Genomic DNA, 21,580 nt, shown 5'->3' on the forward strand with positions numbered 1-21,580 from the left:
ACCCATGTAGAAAATCAATTAACCATACATGTGTGCCTATTTCTGGATTCTCTGTCCTGTTCCATTGATCTATTTGTCTATCTTGAGATTAATACCACACTGTCTTGATTACTTGTAGCTTTACGATAAACCTTGAAGTTAGGTAGTGACTTTGATCTTTTGGCTCCTCAAAGTGTTTTCAAAGTTGTTTTGATTATTCTAGGTCCTTTGCATTTCCATATGAATTTTAAAATTAGCTTGTTAATTTGTACAAAAATGTTTGCTGGAGGTTTGATTGTGATTGCATTGGATCTATAAATCAATTTGGGGATAACTGTTAACAATATTGAGGCTTCTGTTCCATGAACTTTGTATATCTCTCCATTTATTTAGATCCTCTTAACTTATCTCAGCAATGTTATGTAGTTTTCAATGTACAGGTCTGGCTCATTATTTGTCAGATTCATTCCTAAGTATTTCATGTGTTTTGAAATATTTTGATAAATATTGCTTTTTAAATTTTGATTGTTCTGTGCAAATATATAGAAATTAATTTGGGTTTTGGATGTTGACTTTTTTTCCTGCAACCTTTTGCCAAACTCACTTATTAGTTCTAGTAACTCCTTTTGTAGATTCCATGGGGTTTTCTATGTTAGTGAGCATATCATCTGTGAATAAAAAAATTTTATTTTTCCTTTCCAGTCTGATGCCTTTTATTTCTTTTTCTTGCCTGACTGTACTCAGTAAAACTTTCAGCACAATGTTGAACAGAACTGATGACAGCAGGTGTTTTTTTCTTGATCTTGATCTTAGGAGGACAGTATGTATTCTCTCACTATTAAGTATGATGTTGTCTGTCAGTTTTCTTAGATGCCCAGTATCAATTTGAACAAGTTTTTCTCTATTTCTACTTTGCTGAGATTTTTTTAAAAATTAGGAATGAATGTTCTGTTTTGCCAACTGCCTGTTTTGTTTCTATTGACATAATCATTGAGTTTTTCTTTTTTACTTTTTGGATAACAATAATCGATTTTTGAATGTTAAACCGATCTTACATTCTTGGGATAAACTCCACACATTCATGATTTCTTTTCTTTTTTATGTTGCTGGATTCAAGTTTCTAAAATTTTGTTTAGAAGTTTTGCATCTGTGCTCATGAGGGATGTCGGTCTGTTAATTTGCTTGTAATGCTTTTGTCAGATTTTGATATCAGGGTAATACTGGCCTCATGAAGTAAGTTAAGAACTATTCCTTCCTGTTTCATTTTCTGGAAGAGTTTAAGTAGAATTAATACTATTTCTTCCTTAAATGCTTGATAAAATTCACCAGTGAAACCTTCTGGGCCTGAAGTTTTCTTTGTGGAAAAAATTTAAACTATAAATTCAGGTCATCTATTCATTTTAGTGAAGCTGGGTAGTTTATATTCCAAAAAAATGTATCCATTTTTCAGAGTTGTCAAAATTAATGGCATAGTCAAGCAAATGGCTTTGTGGCACCAGTTTTCCAAGAGCATTGGCTCACTTTGTTTCTCTGTGACATTTTGGTAAGTCTCGCAATATTTCAAAGTTTTCATGATTATTATTTTGTAATGATGATCTGTGATCAGTGATCTTTGATGTTACTTACTGAAGACTCAGATGGTGGGTAGCCTGTTTTAGCAATAAAGTATTTTTGAATTAAAAAAATTAATGGCATAAAGTTGTTTATAATATTCCTCTATTAATGTATTAATATCTGAAGAATGTAATGTCACCACTCTCATTTCTGATGTTGGTAAATTTTTGTCTTCTCTATCTTTTCCTGATGAGTCTGACTTGAGGTTTATTGATGTTATTGATCTCCTCAAAGAAACTGATTGTTTAATTGATATTCTATATTGTTTTACTGTTTTCTCTGTCATTGATTTCTGCTCTGATCTTTATTATTTACTTTCTTATGCTTATCTTGGGTTCTGTTTGCTCTTCTTTTCCTAACTTCTTAAGGTGGAAGCTGACCTTTTTTCTTTTTTCACATAGACATTTATTGCCATAAATTTTCTCCCTGAAGTTTTGCTTTAGAGATGTTCCACACATTTTGATGTCTTCATTCGCATTTAGTTAAAAAATCTTTGTAATTTCCCCTTTCATATTTTCTTTGACCCATATCTCATTTAGAATTGTGTTATAGTTCACAAATATTGGGGGATTTTACAGATACTTTTCTGTTATTTATTTCTAAGTTAATTACATTGTGACCAGAGAATACACTTTGTATGATTTGAGTCCTTTTAAGTTTTCTTTGGTTTTGTTTTATAGCCAAATTATATGGTCTACCTTGGTGAATATTTTGTATGCTCTTGGAGAAAAAAAATGTGTATTCTGCTGCTGTTGGGTGGAATGTTGTATAAATGTCAATTAGGTTAAGTTGATTGATTGTAAAGTTCAAGTCTTCTATAGCCTTACTAATTTTTCTGTGTACTTGTTTTATGTATTGTTAAGAGAGAGCTATTGACATCTCTAACAATAACTGTGAATTTGTCTACTTCTCCTTGTAGTTCTATCAGTTTTTGCTTCACATATTTTTAAGCTCTGTATTAGAGGCACAAACATTTAGGATTGTCATGTCCTTCTGATGAACTTGTCTATTTATCATTATGAAATGAATTTATTTATTCCTGGTAATAGTCTTTGTTCTAAAATCTACCTTGCTTGATATTAATAAACACATTCTAGCTTCTTTTGATTAGTGTCAGCATGGTATATCTTTTTCGATTCTTTTACTTTTAGTCTTTTGTATCTTTATTTTTCAAATACATTTCCTGTAGGCAGTATATGGCTGAATCTTACGTTTTTATACAATCTGAAAATCTCTGTCTTTTAATTAGAATGTATAGACAATTTACATTTAATTGAATTGTGAAACACTTAGACTTAAATCCATCATCTTGCCTATTTGCCCCATCTGTTGTTTCCTTGGCCTTCTTTCTCCGCCTTCTTTTGGATTTTGCATATGGCTTATGATTTACTTTCATCTGCTTTGTTGGCATATTAGCTATAACTCTTTGTTTTGTTTATTTAATGGTTGCTCTAGGGTTGATAATAGCTATTTTTAACTTGTCACAGTTGTGGTAGGCTAAATAATTGCCTTCAAAGATATCCATGTCCTAATCCCCAAAGTCTGTAAATATGGCAAAAGGAACTTTGCAGATGTGATTACATTAAGGATCTTGAGATAAGGAGATTATCCTGGTTCACCTGGATGTGCCTTAAGTATAATTATCAAGGTCTTTATGAGAGAGAGGCAAGAAGGTTAATGTGGCGGGGGTGGGGGGGAAGGTGGTGATGTGACAATGGAAGCATAGATTAGATTTATGAGGCCAGGATCCAAGGAATGCCAGCAGCTTCTAAAAGCTGGAAGAAGCAAGGAATGGGTTCTCCCCTGGAGGCTCCAGAAAGAGCCAGCCCTATTGACACCTTGATTTTAGCCCCTTAACACTCATTTGGACTTCTGACCCCCAGAACTGTATAAATTTGTGTTGTTTTAAGCCACTAAGTTTGTGGTAATTGTTATAGCAGAGATAGAAAACGATGCTGGTTTACCGTCAAATGTTATTACACAACTTTCAGGTATAAGAGTAGAATCTTATAATAGTAAACTTGATAAAATAAGGAGCAACAGTCAAGGCAAATAAAGTAGCTCTTCACTTGGTTTTCAAAATACCAGTACCATAGAATGGATGTGGCTCGCTATGTGCTTGTTAGAAGTGGCTAGGCAGCAGAGTCCTGGCAATTTGATCCACTTTATTTCTTAAGCCAGGTTTCCTATTTGAAAAGAGGTCTTACTGATTAGAAAATTCCAATGAGCATTTTCAGATGGGTGCCTGTGAGTACATTAGAAGTTACCTTTACTATAAAATGGATGGTACTGAATATTTGAGATGCTCAAATTTTAGTCTCCCTGGAGACAGTTATAATTTTGATATCAACAAAAGTAGAATCCATTCCATATACATTCCTCTGAGGGACCCAGTACAAAACACTGCTGTTATATGTATCCCTTTAGAATAAAAACTGTGAAAGGCTAGCAGATTATAGAAGCCAAAATACAGTAAGCCAAGGTTCAAACAAGGTTAATGAAGTGATAATCATTCACTGAATTGACAAAGAGTCATAAAGTTCCTTATGACATTTCCACAGAATATAAGGTGTTTTGAGTGAACTGTTATAAAATTTATGAACTTGTGTTTGTGATGATAATTTTGCTTGACATTAAAGCTACAGAAATTAGGACTTTCATATCTCATTGATTCCTGCTGAGCCTCTGTTCCCAACTCTTCAGTGCAATTCTTTAATGAGACAAGGCAGAAAGAATGATTATAAATGATGTTACAAACACACTGTCCTTGATTACCATGGAATGGGCACTGGGTAATGTATACAGAGATGAGTATATGTGTGAAAAAGATAATCTTGATTCCAAAAATAAAAATCACACTTATATAGTAAACTCAAGAAAGAGCTTGCACATTATTCAGGAATGTAAAACCATCTTAAGACATTGATAAAGAAAAAGCAGTCTTGCCGTGAAAGAAACTATAAAGGATCAACTTTGACTCTAGTGAGGCTTTCTGAGAGAAATTTAGAGGATTTCTAGAAATTAAATATTGTTAGAGGCATATTCATATTTTAAAAAGCTGAAAATGTGCACCTGTTTTTGAACATCATACAGATATCCAATTTCCTCTTTACAGCCAGTTCTAGAGGTATTCATGCTTTAGAATAATAAGAAACAACACAGATTCAGGTCCTATATTTGGATTTTAGTAAGAATCTGATAGAGAAGATCATCACTAGAATCCAGGAGTTTGAATTGATTTTTGGCAAGTCAGAAGCTGATTTGCTACCAGACAATGAGAGCTTCTGAGTTTTAAATCCTGTGATCGGTGGTTTAACTGGGATTAAATTCATTCCTACTCATCCATACATCCATCCAGCAAATATTTATTGAGTACCCAACTATGTCTCAGGCACTAGGGATAGTCTCTAGGGATATGGTCATTCTTTCTTGCCACTCATTGGAAATATATTAATGCAATTTCCTAATTTTTAGAAGATCCTGAGTGGTAAATGACTATATAAAGTGACATAATTCACAAGAGGTAAAGCTGGTTCAAGCTTGTACCAGCCTAGGGCTCTCTACCCTGTAATTTCATCAGATTTTTTAAAAAAATAACATTTTTGGAGTTGGCACAATAGGCAAATTAGGATCTACTCACAATTAAGAGTATTTATTTTAAAAAAGCATTAACTTTTAAATTCTTAGACCAAAAAGAAAATGAGAATCTAATTTCTTACATACATGCAAAAATCTAATTCCCTTAATTGTAGTTAAAAACATAACTGCAAACAAATGTCAAACCATAATGCCAAATGACAGCTTTAAATTCTGTTTCACAAGTTGTTCTTTTAGAGATGTCTTCACACTGTCAATCAAAGAGATAATTTTGATTTTGCCACAACTCCTGCCACTGTTAAAAGCAGTGTCTGTGATATCATAAGAAGTTTGGCAAGTCTCTTGTTCTGAGAGTTGTTGATAGACAGGAAATCAGAGAAAGAGGTATGTCTTGGGAAAAATACCTGATAAGGTTTGTTATTTTAGAATGATATTACTTAGAACAATTCATTTCATAACACTCTAAACTAACAGAATTGCGTCCAAAATAAATCACTCCATGGACTCATCTTTACAACTCAAAGAGTAAAGCAGATAACACTGAATTCAACAGATATTTACTGAATATCTACGTCACCAATGCAGGGTATAAAAGATGTGTTGCTTTAAGAGGTTAGCAACCTAAACGAAGATGAAAGGAAGGAAATTAATACTTTCTGGGCACCTACAACCTACCAGGCATAATACTAGATGCTTTAATCTTCACAAGAAGGTAGCTATTATTAATATGTCCATTTTACAGATAAGGAAAATGACCCTTAAAGTGGTTAAGCCAGTTGTCCAAACTTGACAGTGGGTTTAAACCTATGTTTGCCTAACTGAGTCCATTCTTTTTATACTAAGCCACACTACCACGAGGTAACAGAACCCTTGAAACCTTGCTTCCACATCCCTTTTTATATTCTACACTTCTTATTGCTTCTAGCCTTCATGAAAGTATGACAAGGCTCATCAAAGTAACTAAACATCAAGTTTCTCTTCTTATAGAATGTGTTGTGAAATGTTTTTATTCTACTTTTGTTCTGAAGATATAGCTCCCCTTCTGACTTTGCTAAGGCACTAGAGAAAGGAAGACAAAAGTCACCATCTTATATTTATTAAATGAATGGAAGAATCCTGAAAGAGTGGGGAGGTGGGGTAAGAAGGCAAGAGGAGGGGAAAAGGGGGTACTCTTAGATTTTCTGCTTTCTGCAGGGCTGGGAGTCCCCTGAAGACTCAGTGTTACAACATGATTGAGAAAGAGAAGCTGACAGAACTGATCCCTTCAAGACAAATGCTAAGGGAACTGCGTAAACTGTAGTGGAGGGAACACAGTTTATAAAGCTAGATACAACGGAGCTTGATTTCTGTCTTTGCCAGTTATGTAGCCCTGGGCAAGACATTTAGCCTTGCTTAACCTCAGTTTCTTCAAGTGTAAAATGTGGAAAATGATACCTGCTTCACAAGAGAGGGTCACAGCTCTGTTAGCCAGGGCCTTTGTGCGAATTTGAAAATGGCTTGCCCTCTGGGTTGGGGAACTAGAAAGAGTGCTCCCTCTGGGTGGGGGCCGACCCAGGTCCCCTCATAGAGCTTGGTGAGGAAGGAATGGTATGCTTATGCAAGAAAAATAAGCCCCTTCCTCTGTGGCAAGTGGTGAGGAGAGCAGAGTTCAGGCTGGTTTTCAGGCCCCTGACCCTTTCTGATGAGCACCACACAACGATGCGTCTCACTCAGGGCAGTGTGAAGACAAGATCATGTCCACAGAAGCACCAAGAGGGCTCCCCATGACTGTGAAACCTGGGGATGGTGTGTGAGAGAGCTTGAGAGGGACACAGCGGGGAGGAGAGAAGAAAGGAAGCAGGGAGGAAGGGAAGAGAGGGCCTGAAGAAACAGGTATGTTTGACCATGGGGCTGTGTCGTATACAGAATGGGAAATTCCATGAACCTCCTGAAATAATTTGCTAGATTTTATGTACATTTCTCCGAGGTGAGGGTTTAGAGCTGTCAATTAAAAAAGAAAAAACAAAGAGAAAGAGAAGAGGATGAGGAAATTGAAAAAGAAGTTAATGTTGTGGGTGTAGGAGGGGGAATAAAATCCTTCCCTATAGCCTCAAAGGTATGCTTCAGGGGGACGGGGAGCAATTAAGCAAATCTCACTTAAGATAAGTAAAGAGCTAGCTGTTAGAGACAGACAGATAACTGCTTATTTCACAGAACAATTTACACATAAGCCACTTGCCCCCCACTTTGGTCACAATGAAGCTTTTCCTCCAACGACATTCTTCACTAATCCTGTCATGTTACTGGCAAGTAAATCATAATAAGTATTTTTCTATATTTTTTCTTGGAATTTACCAAGATAGGGCCAACACAGCTCTTGGGGAGGAACGCATAGGGTGCGGACTATTACAAACAGCTGTGTGTCTCAGCAGTACAGCTTTAGGCCACACGCTACTGCATAAATGAATTTCTCTGAGCGTTATACGTGGGCAGTCTCCAAGCTTAAACACATATGCCCTTCTAAAATGTATTTGTGAGTTGGTTATAGGAAATTCCCAACACATTTTACTATAGAAATACTTTTCCATAAAAAAGGAATTAGGCCTGCAGGCCAGCCCACAAAACCCTATTTAATCCACAATACTTCTGAAGTGGTATCACAAATTCATAGCTCTGGGTGGAGTTCTGGCCCTGGCCGAAGAGACCCTGTAGCCCAGAAGCATGAGAGCTGAGGGCTCTCCTTACACAGAATTTTAAAAATAGCCACACTTTTCTCTGGCACTGTCCCTGTGCCCTGCCCCGGTCCTCCCCATCCAGCAAGGAGAGCCCTCTCTCCAGGCCCAGTGTGCCTGTGACCAAGCTGGCCAGGCCTTCTCTACCCCCAGCATCCAGGATCCTGAAGGACCTACTTCTCATCCTTCCAGTGGAGCCTCTTCTCCTAAGAGAGCTTCCTCAGCTGAGTGCGGGGGAGAAAGCAATGCATACCTAATTAGATTTGTACTAATGTATGAGTTATTTCCTAGTCACTAGCTCCTTTCCTGCTTCAAATTCAGAAGTTCTGCCAGTTTTTTTTCCTAGGGTCAGTTCTGGCTTTTCATATCTTTTTTCCCTCCTCTTCTGAAACTACATACCTTCTAAGCCTCGCATTTTCCACAGTGGTCCCAATGGAAGCAAGGGCAAGTGGCTCTGCTGTGGGGAGGGGTGGGGGAGGAGGGGCAGTGTGCGGAGGCTGCCTGAATTTGCAAAGCCCACACTGGCACCTTGAGTGAGTTGGGCTTTGGCCTTTGGAGAGCACATCTGGCAGCCTGGTTGGCTGCTGTCCTTCCACAGCGGTGGTTTGGGACCTTGCTGTGCAGCAGATTCCCAGGCACCGCCCAGTCCTACTGAACTAGAATCTCTGCTGGTCTCGTCAAGCATCTCTATTTTAAGTTTTTTCCTGAGCCCAGCTTCTATTTTTCGGGAAGGACTTTCACATCTCCAACTTCTTAAGGACACTTCTATTTAGAGATCCCATTGGTGCTTCAAATCAAAGCTCCAAGAGCAAATTTGCTCAGCTGAGAGACAGTTTACTGAAGGAAAGAAAGTAGAGGGAGGAAAGCCAAGTTCATGCATGAGCCTTAAGGAATGTCTGCTGTCAGGTGATGGCAGGAGGGAAGAGCTAAGAACCAAAACAGAGAGAGGAAAGGGGCAGGATAACAGGTTGCCCCTGAAGCCAAAGGAAGACAAAGTTTTAAGGCAGGTTTAGACAATAACGTCAAAGCCTCCGAAAGGTAACTTGTTCTTCAGGATATCTTTTTAACCTGGCTCTCATATCTCCCCCTGGCTCAACATGGAGTAAGCCCTGGCTGTTTGCTCTCATTCACTTGGTACAGACATTCAAATAACCCAACAGAAACTGGCAGAGGGTGAGAGCTAAAGATTTTCATTTTTCTCATGTCTCTTAGGCTTAGCTATGCACAAAACCCTTTGATGAATATCAAAACAGTAAATGACCTGACTTGCCCCCACTGCCCATTGCCAATCCCTTCTCCACCCAGCAGCCAGAACCATCTTTCCATAGTGTCGGTACTTGCTTAAGTCCCTCCAATGGTTTCTTTTCATTGCACTGAAACTAATACCCAAACTCCTACGGGCCTGTGAGGCCCCGAATGACTCGACCTTCACCTTCGCCCCTCACATTTGCTAGGCCTCGTGTCATACTGCCACTTCCAAGAAGTTACCAAGCTCATTTTTTACTTGTAAGACTCCTCCCTGGCCCTTGGCGTGGGAACCTCTTACTTGTCTTCCTTTATGTACCATTTTGGAAGTTACTTTTACAACCACCCTTTCCAAAGCAGGTACCCCTTCTATGAGTCTCTACTACAACACCCTTTCACTTACTTTATATCTGTTATCACAATCTAGAATTATTCTGGTTAGTTCTCTACTTTTTTTTTGTTGTTTAACTGTTTGTCTCTCCTATTAGAATGTAAACTTCATGAGGACAGGGATGTTTCAGATTCACCATTGTATCCCAGGGTACGTAGTACCTGGCACATAGTAAATGCTCAACAAATAACTGTTAACTGACTGAATTATCCAAAGTAGGTCACTCATTGACTCAACAAATATTTATTGAGTGAATACATGTGCCAGATTCTGAGGATACAATAGTAGACAAGGCAGGCAAAATCTGAAAGCGGCCTTGGACAAAGAAAAAAAACCAAAACAATGCTTATATCTAGGAGTAATCCTATGATAATACGATAACTTATTGGGCTGCAAGCACATTTTAATTTTTATTATGTGACAGACATCATGTCAGTAAACTTGGTGCCACCAAATGACTAAGTAATACCATGCCTGCTTTTGGCTAGACTAAAGTATAGAGAGAAAAGAAAGAAAAAGGGCAAGGATGTAAGAGGAAAAAAAGAGGGGGGGAGAGGGGAGAAGAGAGGAAGAAGTAGTCCAGTGAGGTCTCTGTTCTCTGAAAACAAAGAAATTATCTTTACCACTTATAATAGAAGGTAAGATTAGAATCATACTAAATTTTTTAAAAATATGGCAAATATAGTGTGCTATTTCAAAGCAATCAATCCCCTAAGAAAGCTCTATATTTATTCGAATGATGTTATTAATCCTCAAAACATTCATGAAACTGCTGTCTTCAAATTGCTGCCAGAGATAATTTATTAAGCATAGAAAAAAGGAAAACATTTTACATATTTTTAATCCCCAAAGATATTTCCCAGATTGATTTCCCATCATTCTCCTTGAACTTGCTTTCACTGGACCTACTGAGATTGTTTTAAAAATCAAATTCATTCCTAAAGGTCAAAGATTCATCATACTAAGGATATTCTAAAACATGCACACTTAAGCCAATTCTCAAAAAAGAGTTCCAGAAATGTTTGAGCAAAGATAGGATCTTCTCAATGACCAGTATGAAGGAGACAGAATTCACCTGGATAAACAGCTAGATCTAATTAATCTGACATCACTGGAAATGGGGTATTCTGTACCTTTTATATACATAGAGTATACAGCTGATTTTAATCATTCTGACTCAGTCATCATTATGGCCATCAATTACTAACCCATATTATAAATATAAGGGTACTCATGATTACTGATGTGTGTAAGGCTGTTTGTCTCTATTGTATATTGGGCCAAACCGCAATTCTTTTAAAGTTTTTTGTTGGCACTTATAGATTTTCTTTCTTCTTATGCATGGTCAATCTTTCAGCTGCCATTCCTTCTTGTTATTAGTAAGCCTGGCTCTTGCCAATTTCCTGCTTATAAAATTACTGCTTCTAATATGCTATGGGCTTATCAGTGACACAACTGTGAAACGGCAGAAGTGGGGGTGGGATGAAGAGTCACGGAACTACAAGACAAAATATCTTAGCGACAGGCAGTTTATTGGTGTGGCAGGGTGAGGAAGAAATGGTGGATGGCAATAAGCTCTGCATTTGTTCATCTTACTAAACCAAAGAGAAGTAAATGTATATCATCCCAGAGGGGACCAGAGACAAGCCTTGTTTCTCTGTGAACTAGACAGACCTCTGACTAGCCTGGAGTAGAGACAGATGTGATCTAGGGCATAGTGTTGTTGGTTAGAACCTAATTCTAAGCTGCCTGCTAGCCACTTCTGTGGCCCCACTCCCAAACTCCTCTGGGAGCAAATAGTTGCCCTTAAAAAGAATGAAAACAAAATTATAAATCTTCTAAATTAGAAAGCAGTCAAATACTCATAAAATAAAATGAATAAAATAAAAAATAAACTAAAAACGAACCACAACTAGGGCACCTGCTGGTCGCTGGTGGGGGGCCTTGATGCCCAAGGAGAGAGAAGGAACCCCCGAGCAGCCGGGTAGGATGTAAGGGGCAGTGAGGGGGGAGGAGAAGTGGAGATTGGACAGGACTAGCACCCCTGAGGGGTGGCTGGGAGAAGGGAGGGGTTCCCATGCCTGGAGGGACCCTAGGGGGCTTGGAGGATCAGGGGAGGTGCAGTGGGTATTTTGCCCACACACTTGGGCCCCAGGAAGCCTTCTGAGGTCCCAGGCCAGGTCCTCCAACTTCTGGGGCCCCCTCTGTCTGTGTTAGTCCTGGGCAGGAGGGGAAGAAGAGGAAAGGTGGATGGGGAGGGGCACTCCGGGATTGGAGGATCAGCGGAGAGTGTGCCTAGCATTTCCCCTACCCACTTGGGCCCGGGGAGCCTGCTGGGGTCCCGGACCTGGTCCTCCACCCTCCAAGGCCAGAGGCACTCCTGGGTCCCTCCTGCTGCACTGAGCAAAAGCCCCACTCCCCCTGGGGCCTTTTCTGGCCCTGTGGGTCCTAAACATAGGCCCCACCCACTGCCTAAACGCTGCCCCTGCATAAGCCCCATCCTCCACAGCCAAGGACTTTTCAGGCTTTTTTTTTTTTTTTAATCCTCCTCTTTTTTGCCACTGTAGTTCTGTTTTACCTCCAGGTTGTTGTTTCATCTATATTTTAATATTTTAAATTTTTTCTAAATATCTGTTAGTTTTCTAATATTATTTTATCTTTTACTCTGTTATTGTTCTGTTCCTTTCCTCCTTCTTTTTTTTTTTTTGGCTGCCCGTGCGGCTTGCAGGACCTTGGTTCACGAGCCGGGGGTCGGGCCTGAGCTCCTGTGGTGGGAGCTCCAAGTCCGAACTACGGGAATAAAAGAGAACCTCAGACCCCAGGGAATATTCATCGGAGTGAGGTCTCCTGGAGGTTCTCATCTCGGCACCAACACCCAGCTCTACAAACTCCAGTGCTGGAAGCCTCAGGACAAACAACCAGTAAGACAGGAACACAATCCAACCCATTAAAAAAAGAAAAATGAGAGGACAAAAAAGTATGTCACAGAAAAAGGAGCAAGGAAAAAACCTACAAGACCAAATAAATGACGAGGAAATAGGCAATCTACCTGAAAAAGAATTCAGAGTAATGATAGTAAACATGATGCAGAATCTAGGAGATAGAATGGAGGCACGGACTGAGAAGATACAAGAAATATTTAACAAAGATCTAGAAGAATTAGGGCTTCCCTGGTGGCGCAGTGGTTGAGAGTCTGCCTGCCGATGCAGGGGACACGGGTTCGTGCCCTGGTCCGGGAAGATCCCACATGCCGCAGAGTGGCTGGGCCCGTGAGCCATGGCCGCTGAGCCTGCGCGTCCGGAGCCTGTGCTCCATAACGGGAGAGGCCACAACAGTGAGAGGCCCGTATACCGCAAAAAAAAAAAAAAAAAGATCTAGAAGAATTTAAAAAAGACAAACAGAGATGAACAACACAATAACCAAAATGAAAAATACACTAGAAGGAATCAATAACAGAATAACTGAGGCAGAAGAACAAATAACTGAGCTATAAGACAGAATGGTGGAAATAACTGCCGAGGAGCAGAATAAAGAAAAAAGAATGAAAAGAATTGAAGACAATCTCAGAGACCTCTGAGACAACACTAAATGCACCAATATTCGAATTATAGGGGTCCCAGAAGAAGAAGAGAAAAAGAAAGGTCTGAGAAAATATTTGAAGAGGTTAGAGTGGAAAACTTCCCTAACATGGGAAAGGAAAGAGTCACCCAAGTCAGGAAGCACAGAGAGTCCCATACAGGATAAACCCTAGGAGAAACACACCAAGACACATATTAATCAAACTAACAAAAATTAAATTCAAAGAAAAAATATTAAAAGCAGCAAGGGAAAAGCAAAAAATAACATACAAAGGAATCCCTATAAGCTTATCAGCTGATTTTTCAGCAGAAACTCTGCAGACCACAAGGGAGTGGCAGGATATACTTAAAGTGATGAAAGAGAAAAACTTACAGCCAAGATTACTCTACCCAGCAAGGATCTCATTCAGATTCAATGGAGAAATCAACAGCTTTACAGACAGGCAAAAGCTAAGAGACCTCAGGACCACCAAACCAGCTTTACAACAAATGCTAAAGAAACTTCTCTAGGCGGCAAACACAAGAGAAGAAAAAGACCCACAAAAACAAACCCCAAACAATTAAGAAAATGGTAATAGGAACATACATATCGACAATAACCTTGAAGGTAAATGGATTAAATGCTCCAATCAAAAGACACAGACTGGCTGAATGGATACAGAAAGAAGACCCATATATATGTTGTCTACAAAAGACCCACTTCAGACCTAGGGACACATACAGACTGAAAGTGAAGGGATGCAAAAAGATATTCCATGCAAATGGAAATCAAAAGAAAGCTGGAGTAGCAATACTCGTAACAGATAAAATAGACTTTAAAATAAAGACTGTTACAAGAGATAAGGAAGGACACTACATAATGATCAAGGGATCAATCCAAGAAGAAGATATAACAATTATAAATATTTATGCACTCAACATAGGAGCACCTCAATACATAAGGCAAATGCTAACAACCATAAAAGGGGAAATTGACAGTAACACAATAATAGTAGGGGACTTTAACAGCCCACTTACACCGATGGACAGATCATCCAAACAGAAAATGAGGAAACGCAAGCTTTAAATGACACAGTAGACCAGATAGATTTAATTTATATTTATAGAACATTCCACCCGAAAGTGGCAGAATACACTTTCTTCTCAAGTGCACACAGAACATTCTCCGGGGGAGATCACATCTTGGGTCACAAATCAAGCCTCAGAAAATTCAAGAAAACTGAAATCGTATCAAGCATCTTTTCTGACCACAATGCTATGAGATTAGAAATCAATTACAGGAAAAAACCTGTAAAAAACCCAAATACATGGAGGCTAAGCAGTGTGCTACTAAATAACCAAGAGATCACTGAAGAAATCAAAGAAGAAATAAAAAAATACAAAGAGGGCTTCCCTGGTGGTGCAGTGGTTGAGAGTCTGCCTGCTGATGCAGTGGACATGGGTTCATGCCCTGGTCTGGGAAGATCCCACATGCCGCAGAGCGGCTGGGCCTGTGAGCCATGGCCGTTGAGCCTGCGCATCCGGAACCCGTGCTCTGCAACGGGAGAGGCCACAACAGTGAGAAGCCTGCGTACTGCAAAAAAAAAAAAAAAAAAAAACAAAGAAATAAATGACAATGAAAACACACAACCCAAAACCTATGGGATGCAGCAGAAGCAGTTCTAAGAGGGAAGTTTATAGAAATTCAATTTCACCTCAAGAAACAAGAAAAATCTCAAATAAACAATCTAACCTTACACCTAAAGCAACTAGAGAAAAAAGAACAAAGAAAACCTTAAGTCAGTAGAAGGAAAAACTCATAAAAATCAGAGCATAAATAAATGAAATAGAAATGAAGAAAACAATTGTAAAGATCAATAAAAGTAAAAGCTGGCTCTTTGAGAAGGTAAACAAAATTGATAAACCTTTAGCCAGACTCAAGAAAAAAAGGGAGAAGACTCAAATCAATAGAATCAGAAATGAAAAAGGAGAAGTAACAACTGACACTGCAGAAATACAAAGGATTATAAGAGACTACTACAAAAAACTATATGCCAATAAAATGGACAACCTCGAAGAAGCAGACAAATTCTTGGAAAGGTACAATTTTCCAAGACTGAACCAGGAAGAATTAGAAAATATGAAGAGACCTATCTCAAATAATGAAATTGAAACTGTAATTAAAAATATTCCGGGGCTTCCCTGGTGGCGCAGTGGTTGAGAGTCCGCCTGCCGATGCAGGGGACACAGGTTCGTGCCCCGGTCTGGGAAGATCCCACATGCCGCAGAGCGGCTGGGCCCGTGAGCCATGGCCGCTGAGCCTGTGCGTCCGGAGCCTTGTGCTCCGCAACGGGAGAGGCCACAGCAGTGAGAGGCCCACGTACCGCAAAAAAAAAATATATATATATTCCAACAAACAAAAGTCCAGGACCAGATGGTTTCACAGGCGAATTCTATCAAACATTTAGAGAAGAGCTAATACCCATCCTTCTCAAACTCTTCCAAAAAATTGCAGAGGGAGGAACACTCCCAAATTCATTATATGAGGCCACCATCACCCTGATACCAAAACCAGACAAAGATATCACAAAAAAAGAAAATTACAGACCAATATCACTGATTAACATAAATGCAAAAATCCTCAACAAAATACTAGCAAAAAGAATTCAACAACACCTTAAAAAGATTGTACACTACGATCAGGTGGGATTTATCCCAGGGATGGAAGGATTCTTCAATATACGTAAATCAATCAATGTGATATACCATATTAACAAATTAAGGAATAAAAACCATATGATTTTAATAGATGCAGAAAAAGCTTTTGACAAAATTCAACACCGATTCATGATAAAAACTCTCCAGAAAATGGGCATAGAGGGAACCTACCTCAACATAATAGAGGCCATCCATATATGACAAACCCACAGCAAACATCATTCTCAATGGTGAAAAACTGAAAGCATATCCACTAAGATCAGGAACAAGACAAGGATGTCCAGTCTCGCAAGACAAGGATGTCCACTCTTATTCAAGATAGTTTTGGAAGTTTTAGCCATGGCAATCAGAGAAGAAAAAGAAATAAAAGGAACACAAATTGGAAAAGAAGTAAAATTATCACTGTTTGAAGATGACATGATACTATACACAGAAAATCCTAAAGATGCCACCAGAAAGCTACTAGAACTAATCAGTGAATTTGGTAAGGTTGCAGGATGCAAAATTAATGCACATAAATCTGTGGTGCTCCTATACACTAACCAGGAAAAATCAGAAAGAGAAATTAAGGAAACAACCCTTATTTACCATTGCAACAAAAAGAATAAAATACCTAGGAATAAACCTACCTAAGGAGGCAAAAGACCTGTACTCAGAAAACTATAAGACACTGATGAAAGAAATCAAAGATGACATACACAGATGGAGAAATATACCATGTTCCTGGATTGGAAGAATCAATATTGCGAAAATGACTATACTACCCAAAGCAATCTACAGATTCAATGCAATCCCTATCAAATTACCAATAGCTTTCTTCACAGAATTGCAACAAAAAATTTCATAATTTGTATGGAAACACAAAAGACCCTGAATAGCCAAAGCAATCTTGAGAAAGAAAAACAGAGCTGGAGGAATCAGGCTCCCTGACTTCAAACTATACTACAAACCTCCAGTAATCAAGACAGTATGGTACTGGCAAAACAGAAAACAGAAAGATAGAGCAATGGTACAGGCTAGAAAGCCCAGAGATAAACCCATGCACATATGGTCACCTAATTTATGATGAAGGAGGCAAGAACATACAATGGAGAAAGGACAGCCTCTTTAATAAGTAGTGCCTGGAAAACTGGACAGTTACATGTAAAACAATGAAATCAGAGCACAACCTAACACCATACACAAAAGTAAACTCAAAAAGGATTAAATACCTAAATGTAAGACCGAACACTATAAAACACTTAGAGGAAAATAAAGGAAAAACACTCTTTGACATAAATCACAGCAAGATCTTTTATGACCCACCTCCTAGAGTAATGAAAATAAAAAACAAAATAAGCAAATGGGACCTAATTAAACTGAAAAGCTTTTGCACAGCAAAGGAAACCATAAACAAGATGAAAAGAAAACCCTCAGAATGGGAGAAAATATTTGCAAATGAAGCAATGGACAAAGGATTAATCTCCAAAATATACAAACAGCTTATGGGGCTCAATATCAAGAAAACAAACAACCCAATCAAAAAATGGGCAGAAGACCTAAATAGACATTTCACCAAAGAAGACATACAGATGGCCAAGAGGCACATGAAAAGATGCTCAACATCACTAATTATTAGAGAAATGCAAATCAAAACTACAATGAGGTATCACCTAACACAAGTCAGAATGGCCATCATCAAAAAATCTAGAAACAATAAATGCTGGAGAGGGTGTGGAGAAAAGGGAACCCTCTTGCACTGTTGGTGGGAATGTAAATTGATACAGGCACTGTGAAGAACACTATGGAGGTTCCTTAAAAAACTAAAAATAGAAGTACTATATGATACAGCAATCCCACTACTGGGCATATACCTTGAGAAAACCATAATTCAAAAAGACACAGGTACCCCAATGTTCACTGCAGCACTATTTACAATAGCCAGGACATGGAAACAACCTAAACGTCCATCAACAGATGGATAAAGGAGATGTGGTACATATACACAATGGAATATTACTCAGCCATAAAAAGAAATGAAATTGGGTCATTTGTAGAGATGTGGATGGTCTAGAGTTTGTCATACAGAGTGAAGTAAGTCAGAAAGAGAAAAACAAATATCGTATGTTGACGCATATATGTGGAATCTAGAAAAATGGTACAGATGAATCTATTTGCAGGGCAGGAATAGAGAGGTAGACATAGAGAACGAACATGTGGACACAGAGGGGGAAGAGGAGGGTGGGATGAACTGGGAGATTAGGCTTGACATATATACACTACCATGCATAAAAAATAGCTAGCTAGTGGGAACATGCTATAAAGCACAGGAAGCGCAGCTCGGTGCTCTGTGACGGGTGCTCCGTTATGGATGTGATGGGGCAGAGAGTGGGAGGGAGGTCCAAGAGGGAGGGGTTATAGGTATACATATAGCTGATTCACTTCATTGTACAACAGAAACTAAGCCAACATTGTAAAACAATTCTACTCCAATGGAAAGAATATGATAGAAGAATGAAAAACAAATAGCCAATTGTGCCTTCTATACACAGAATAATACAAGACAAAAATTCTTGCCCTTATGGAACTTCTGTTCTTATGGAATATAATAGTTATATCAATAAATGTAAATGGCATAATATGTCCCATTAAAGACTCCTAGATTTAATAAAAACCAACAAACCCCCCACATTTGTGCTATATATCAATATGAATTCAAAACAAAAGGACTCAGAAAGAATAAAAGACATTATCAGGCAAATGAAAACAAAAAGACAGAAAGCAGGGTTGAGATACTAAGTACAGGTAAGTTTAATTTAAAGACAAATTAACTGACCAAAAATATCTAGATTGTGTGGAGGAATATGCTTCTTAGTATCCTTGATACTATCACAACACCAGAGGTATCTTTGCTCGTGGAGAGTCCCCAATAACAGGTATTGAAAAATAACAAAGAGAGAAGAAAAGTAGGAGCTAATAAAAGGAAAAAGTGACATAAAAAGATATTTTTCTATTGGAAAATGATAGAATCCACCAATTATTGGCTGAGGTAAAGCTCAGTAGTATAAGTACCACACATGATCTTTTTGATTCTTTTCAACAAAAATCTAACACCAAATGCCATGTGGGTTCCATCTCTACTTGCACTAACTGTGTGATGTTAAGCAAGTCATTTAACCAATTTGGGATTCAGTTTAATCACTTGTAAAATGAGGTGGTGGGATGCAATGACCTTTCAGGTGAAATATATCTTTAATACTGTGATTTTACTGTTATCAAAATATATAGGACCTTGGTGTTTCAAATATATATGGAATACTGACTTAAACATAAAATATATTTGGAAGAAATTATTCTTGACTGTACCTTTCACTTTTCAGTGTTACAACCTCTTGCTTTGTCTGATTCAGAAGGGTTTTGGTTATTTCCAGTTCATTTTCTGCAAGATTAATTCTTCTTTTTAAGTCAGCTTCTTGCCTTTCTTTTGCAGTCAGTTCTTCCTGTAAAGTTTTATATATTTGTTGACAAGTCATTAAAGAGTCTTCCTTTTCTTTAAGCAATCTGGTGTGCCTAAAATGGAATAAGAAAAAAACCCAACCAATATGCATTAAATACTATGTTTTTATGTTTATCAAAGATAGATAAATATCTCATTTAAAACTAAAGAGTATAACTTTAATTTTTAAAATAAGAACGTTATGTAAATGAATAGTTCTGCGATTTAAACATTTTCCCATCCAGGCAAAGGCAAAATCAATGAAAGCTTCAATATATTATAAACTTGAATTAGGTATTGTTTATGTAAACAATACAATAAGAAAAGCTAAGTACATTTTAAATGTTATTTAAAATATGGTTTCAAATTCAATTACTAAAACTATTAAATAAAAAATTTGCAGTGTATACCGTGACTCAGAAATAATGGATTCGAACTTCAGTTTTCTAAGTTCTCTTTGACATTCATCAGCTTCATTAGATTTATTCCTAAAATAATACAAAAGAGGTTCAAATATTTTATTTCAAAATAGTTGAAGTATAATTTTTTTCCCTTTTATAAAAACAGGTTTTTCCTTTATTAATTTTCCTATCTTTATATTGTATTTGTGGTTACATATGCAGATTTCCTTGAAATTAGAAATATATAGTCAAAAGGTTTTTGTTTGCCAAAAAATAACCTAATCTGTTAGTCCAATTATATGCGCTTTTCCATATCATTACTTTACTCATCCATAAAAAAATTTCTTAGCATGTTCATATTATTATTTCTTTAAAGAAATAAATATTCAGTCCACTTCTATAATGGCCAAGTAATCTCCTGTCAGACTGATCTGCATTTAACTAAAATGTCTAAGCTTTAGACAACATTTAAAAAGCAAACAAAAGAAAATACCCCTATGTGAAAGTGACCAAAAGCACGAAGATTCTGGAGGAAAGTTGACACTGAGAATAAGGTGACAGCCATGGGGTCAGGGTTTTTTGTTGCTTTTTTTTTAAATGATTTTAAACCTGAGGGCAGGCCCCAGTCTGCCCCATACAGGAGAACCAAAATTCTGATAGAAAACTCACAGTCATTCTGGCTTGAAGAACTACAAGACAGTGTTTGGGGACAACCACAGCTGCAGGAAAGTGAAAAGTGAACCCCAAATGGGAGTGAGCCAGTGGGAGGGAATCCCAAATACTGCATATAAACTCTGCCCATATGTCTGGCTGAGCCCTGAACTACAGGTGCCCTGGGCAGACTCCAAGCAGCCTAGTTAAAGATGAAAGAACTGAACTGAGATTTGAACTGTTGCCATAGAGATAGAGTTTGCATTTTGAGGCCAACCAAATTAATTATCTGCTTAAAGTAACACCACCCCTACCACCAACAACAACAGTATTTAGAGAAATATAACAGAATCTAGAATTTCCATAACATAACATTCACAATGTCCAGAATATAAAAAAATTACTCAACATAGGAAGACACAGAAAAGCATGACCTATTCTAAAGAGAAAAGACAGTTTATAGGGACTGACTCTGAGATGACCCGGATACTGAAATTAGCAGACAAGGATTTCTGAAGGCACAGTTATAACTCGCTCAAAGACATAAAGGAAAATCTACTTTAATTCGTGAAAAGATAAAAAACCTCAGTAGAGAAGTAGAAACCATTAAAAAGAACGAAATGGAAATTCTAAAACTGAAATAGACATTTGTCTTGATCTTATATGATTCGGTTTTGTAACAATACTCAAAAAGTTAACATATTAAGAAAGATTAATATTCCAGTTTGTTTGTATAGACTTCTCATTAATAATTTATTATATGAATGTACCTTAAAATAGCTTTGAAAGCTAATTTAATACGTTTATAAATGTACAAAAAAATGTTAGATTCTTAATGGGTTTGCCCTACTTGCAAAATAACTTTAATTTCTAATAAACAATAATTTATTTATATCATGAATATGAACAGCATTTATTTTTATTCATTTATTTTCTTTTCTAGCTTACAATGATAAAATTGTAAGCTACAGAAAATTACATAAACAATTATATGATGAATTATTACAAGGAAGAAACTTTTGCAACTACCATCCATGTAAAAAAATAAAACCTAATCAGCTAGCCTAGAAGCTTCATGTCCTGGGCCCAATAATAGCCAACTCCCTCCTCCCTAAATTGATCATTCTCATGAATTTTATGGTAATCACTGATTTTCTTTGGAGTTGTATTGCCCAAGTTTTATCCCTAAACACTATACTTTAGTTCTACTTTTTCTTTTATGAAAAAAATGTTTTTTAAAA

General features: G+C 37.7%; 1 protein-coding gene across 6 annotated transcripts in view; it reads right to left on the minus strand.

Annotated features, from left to right (window-relative positions):
- LEKR1 (leucine, glutamate and lysine rich 1) overlaps positions 1-21,580 on the minus strand; it is a 276,455-nt gene that overhangs the window by 50,183 nt on the left and 204,692 nt on the right. For all 6 annotated transcript variants that reach the window (XM_060011239.1, XM_060011240.1, XM_060011238.1 and 3 more), the window contains 2 exons: positions 19,698-19,775; positions 19,158-19,361 (listed from right to left, as the gene is read on the minus strand). In XM_060011239.1, coding sequence (XP_059867222.1) covers positions 19,158-19,361; positions 19,698-19,775 — 282 coding nt within the window. The remainder of the gene's footprint in view (positions 1-19,157; positions 19,362-19,697; positions 19,776-21,580) is intronic.

This window comes from Delphinus delphis, chromosome 4, assembly GCF_949987515.2.
Source record: "Delphinus delphis chromosome 4, mDelDel1.2, whole genome shotgun sequence".
Lineage (NCBI taxonomy): Eukaryota > Metazoa > Chordata > Mammalia > Artiodactyla > Delphinidae > Delphinus > Delphinus delphis.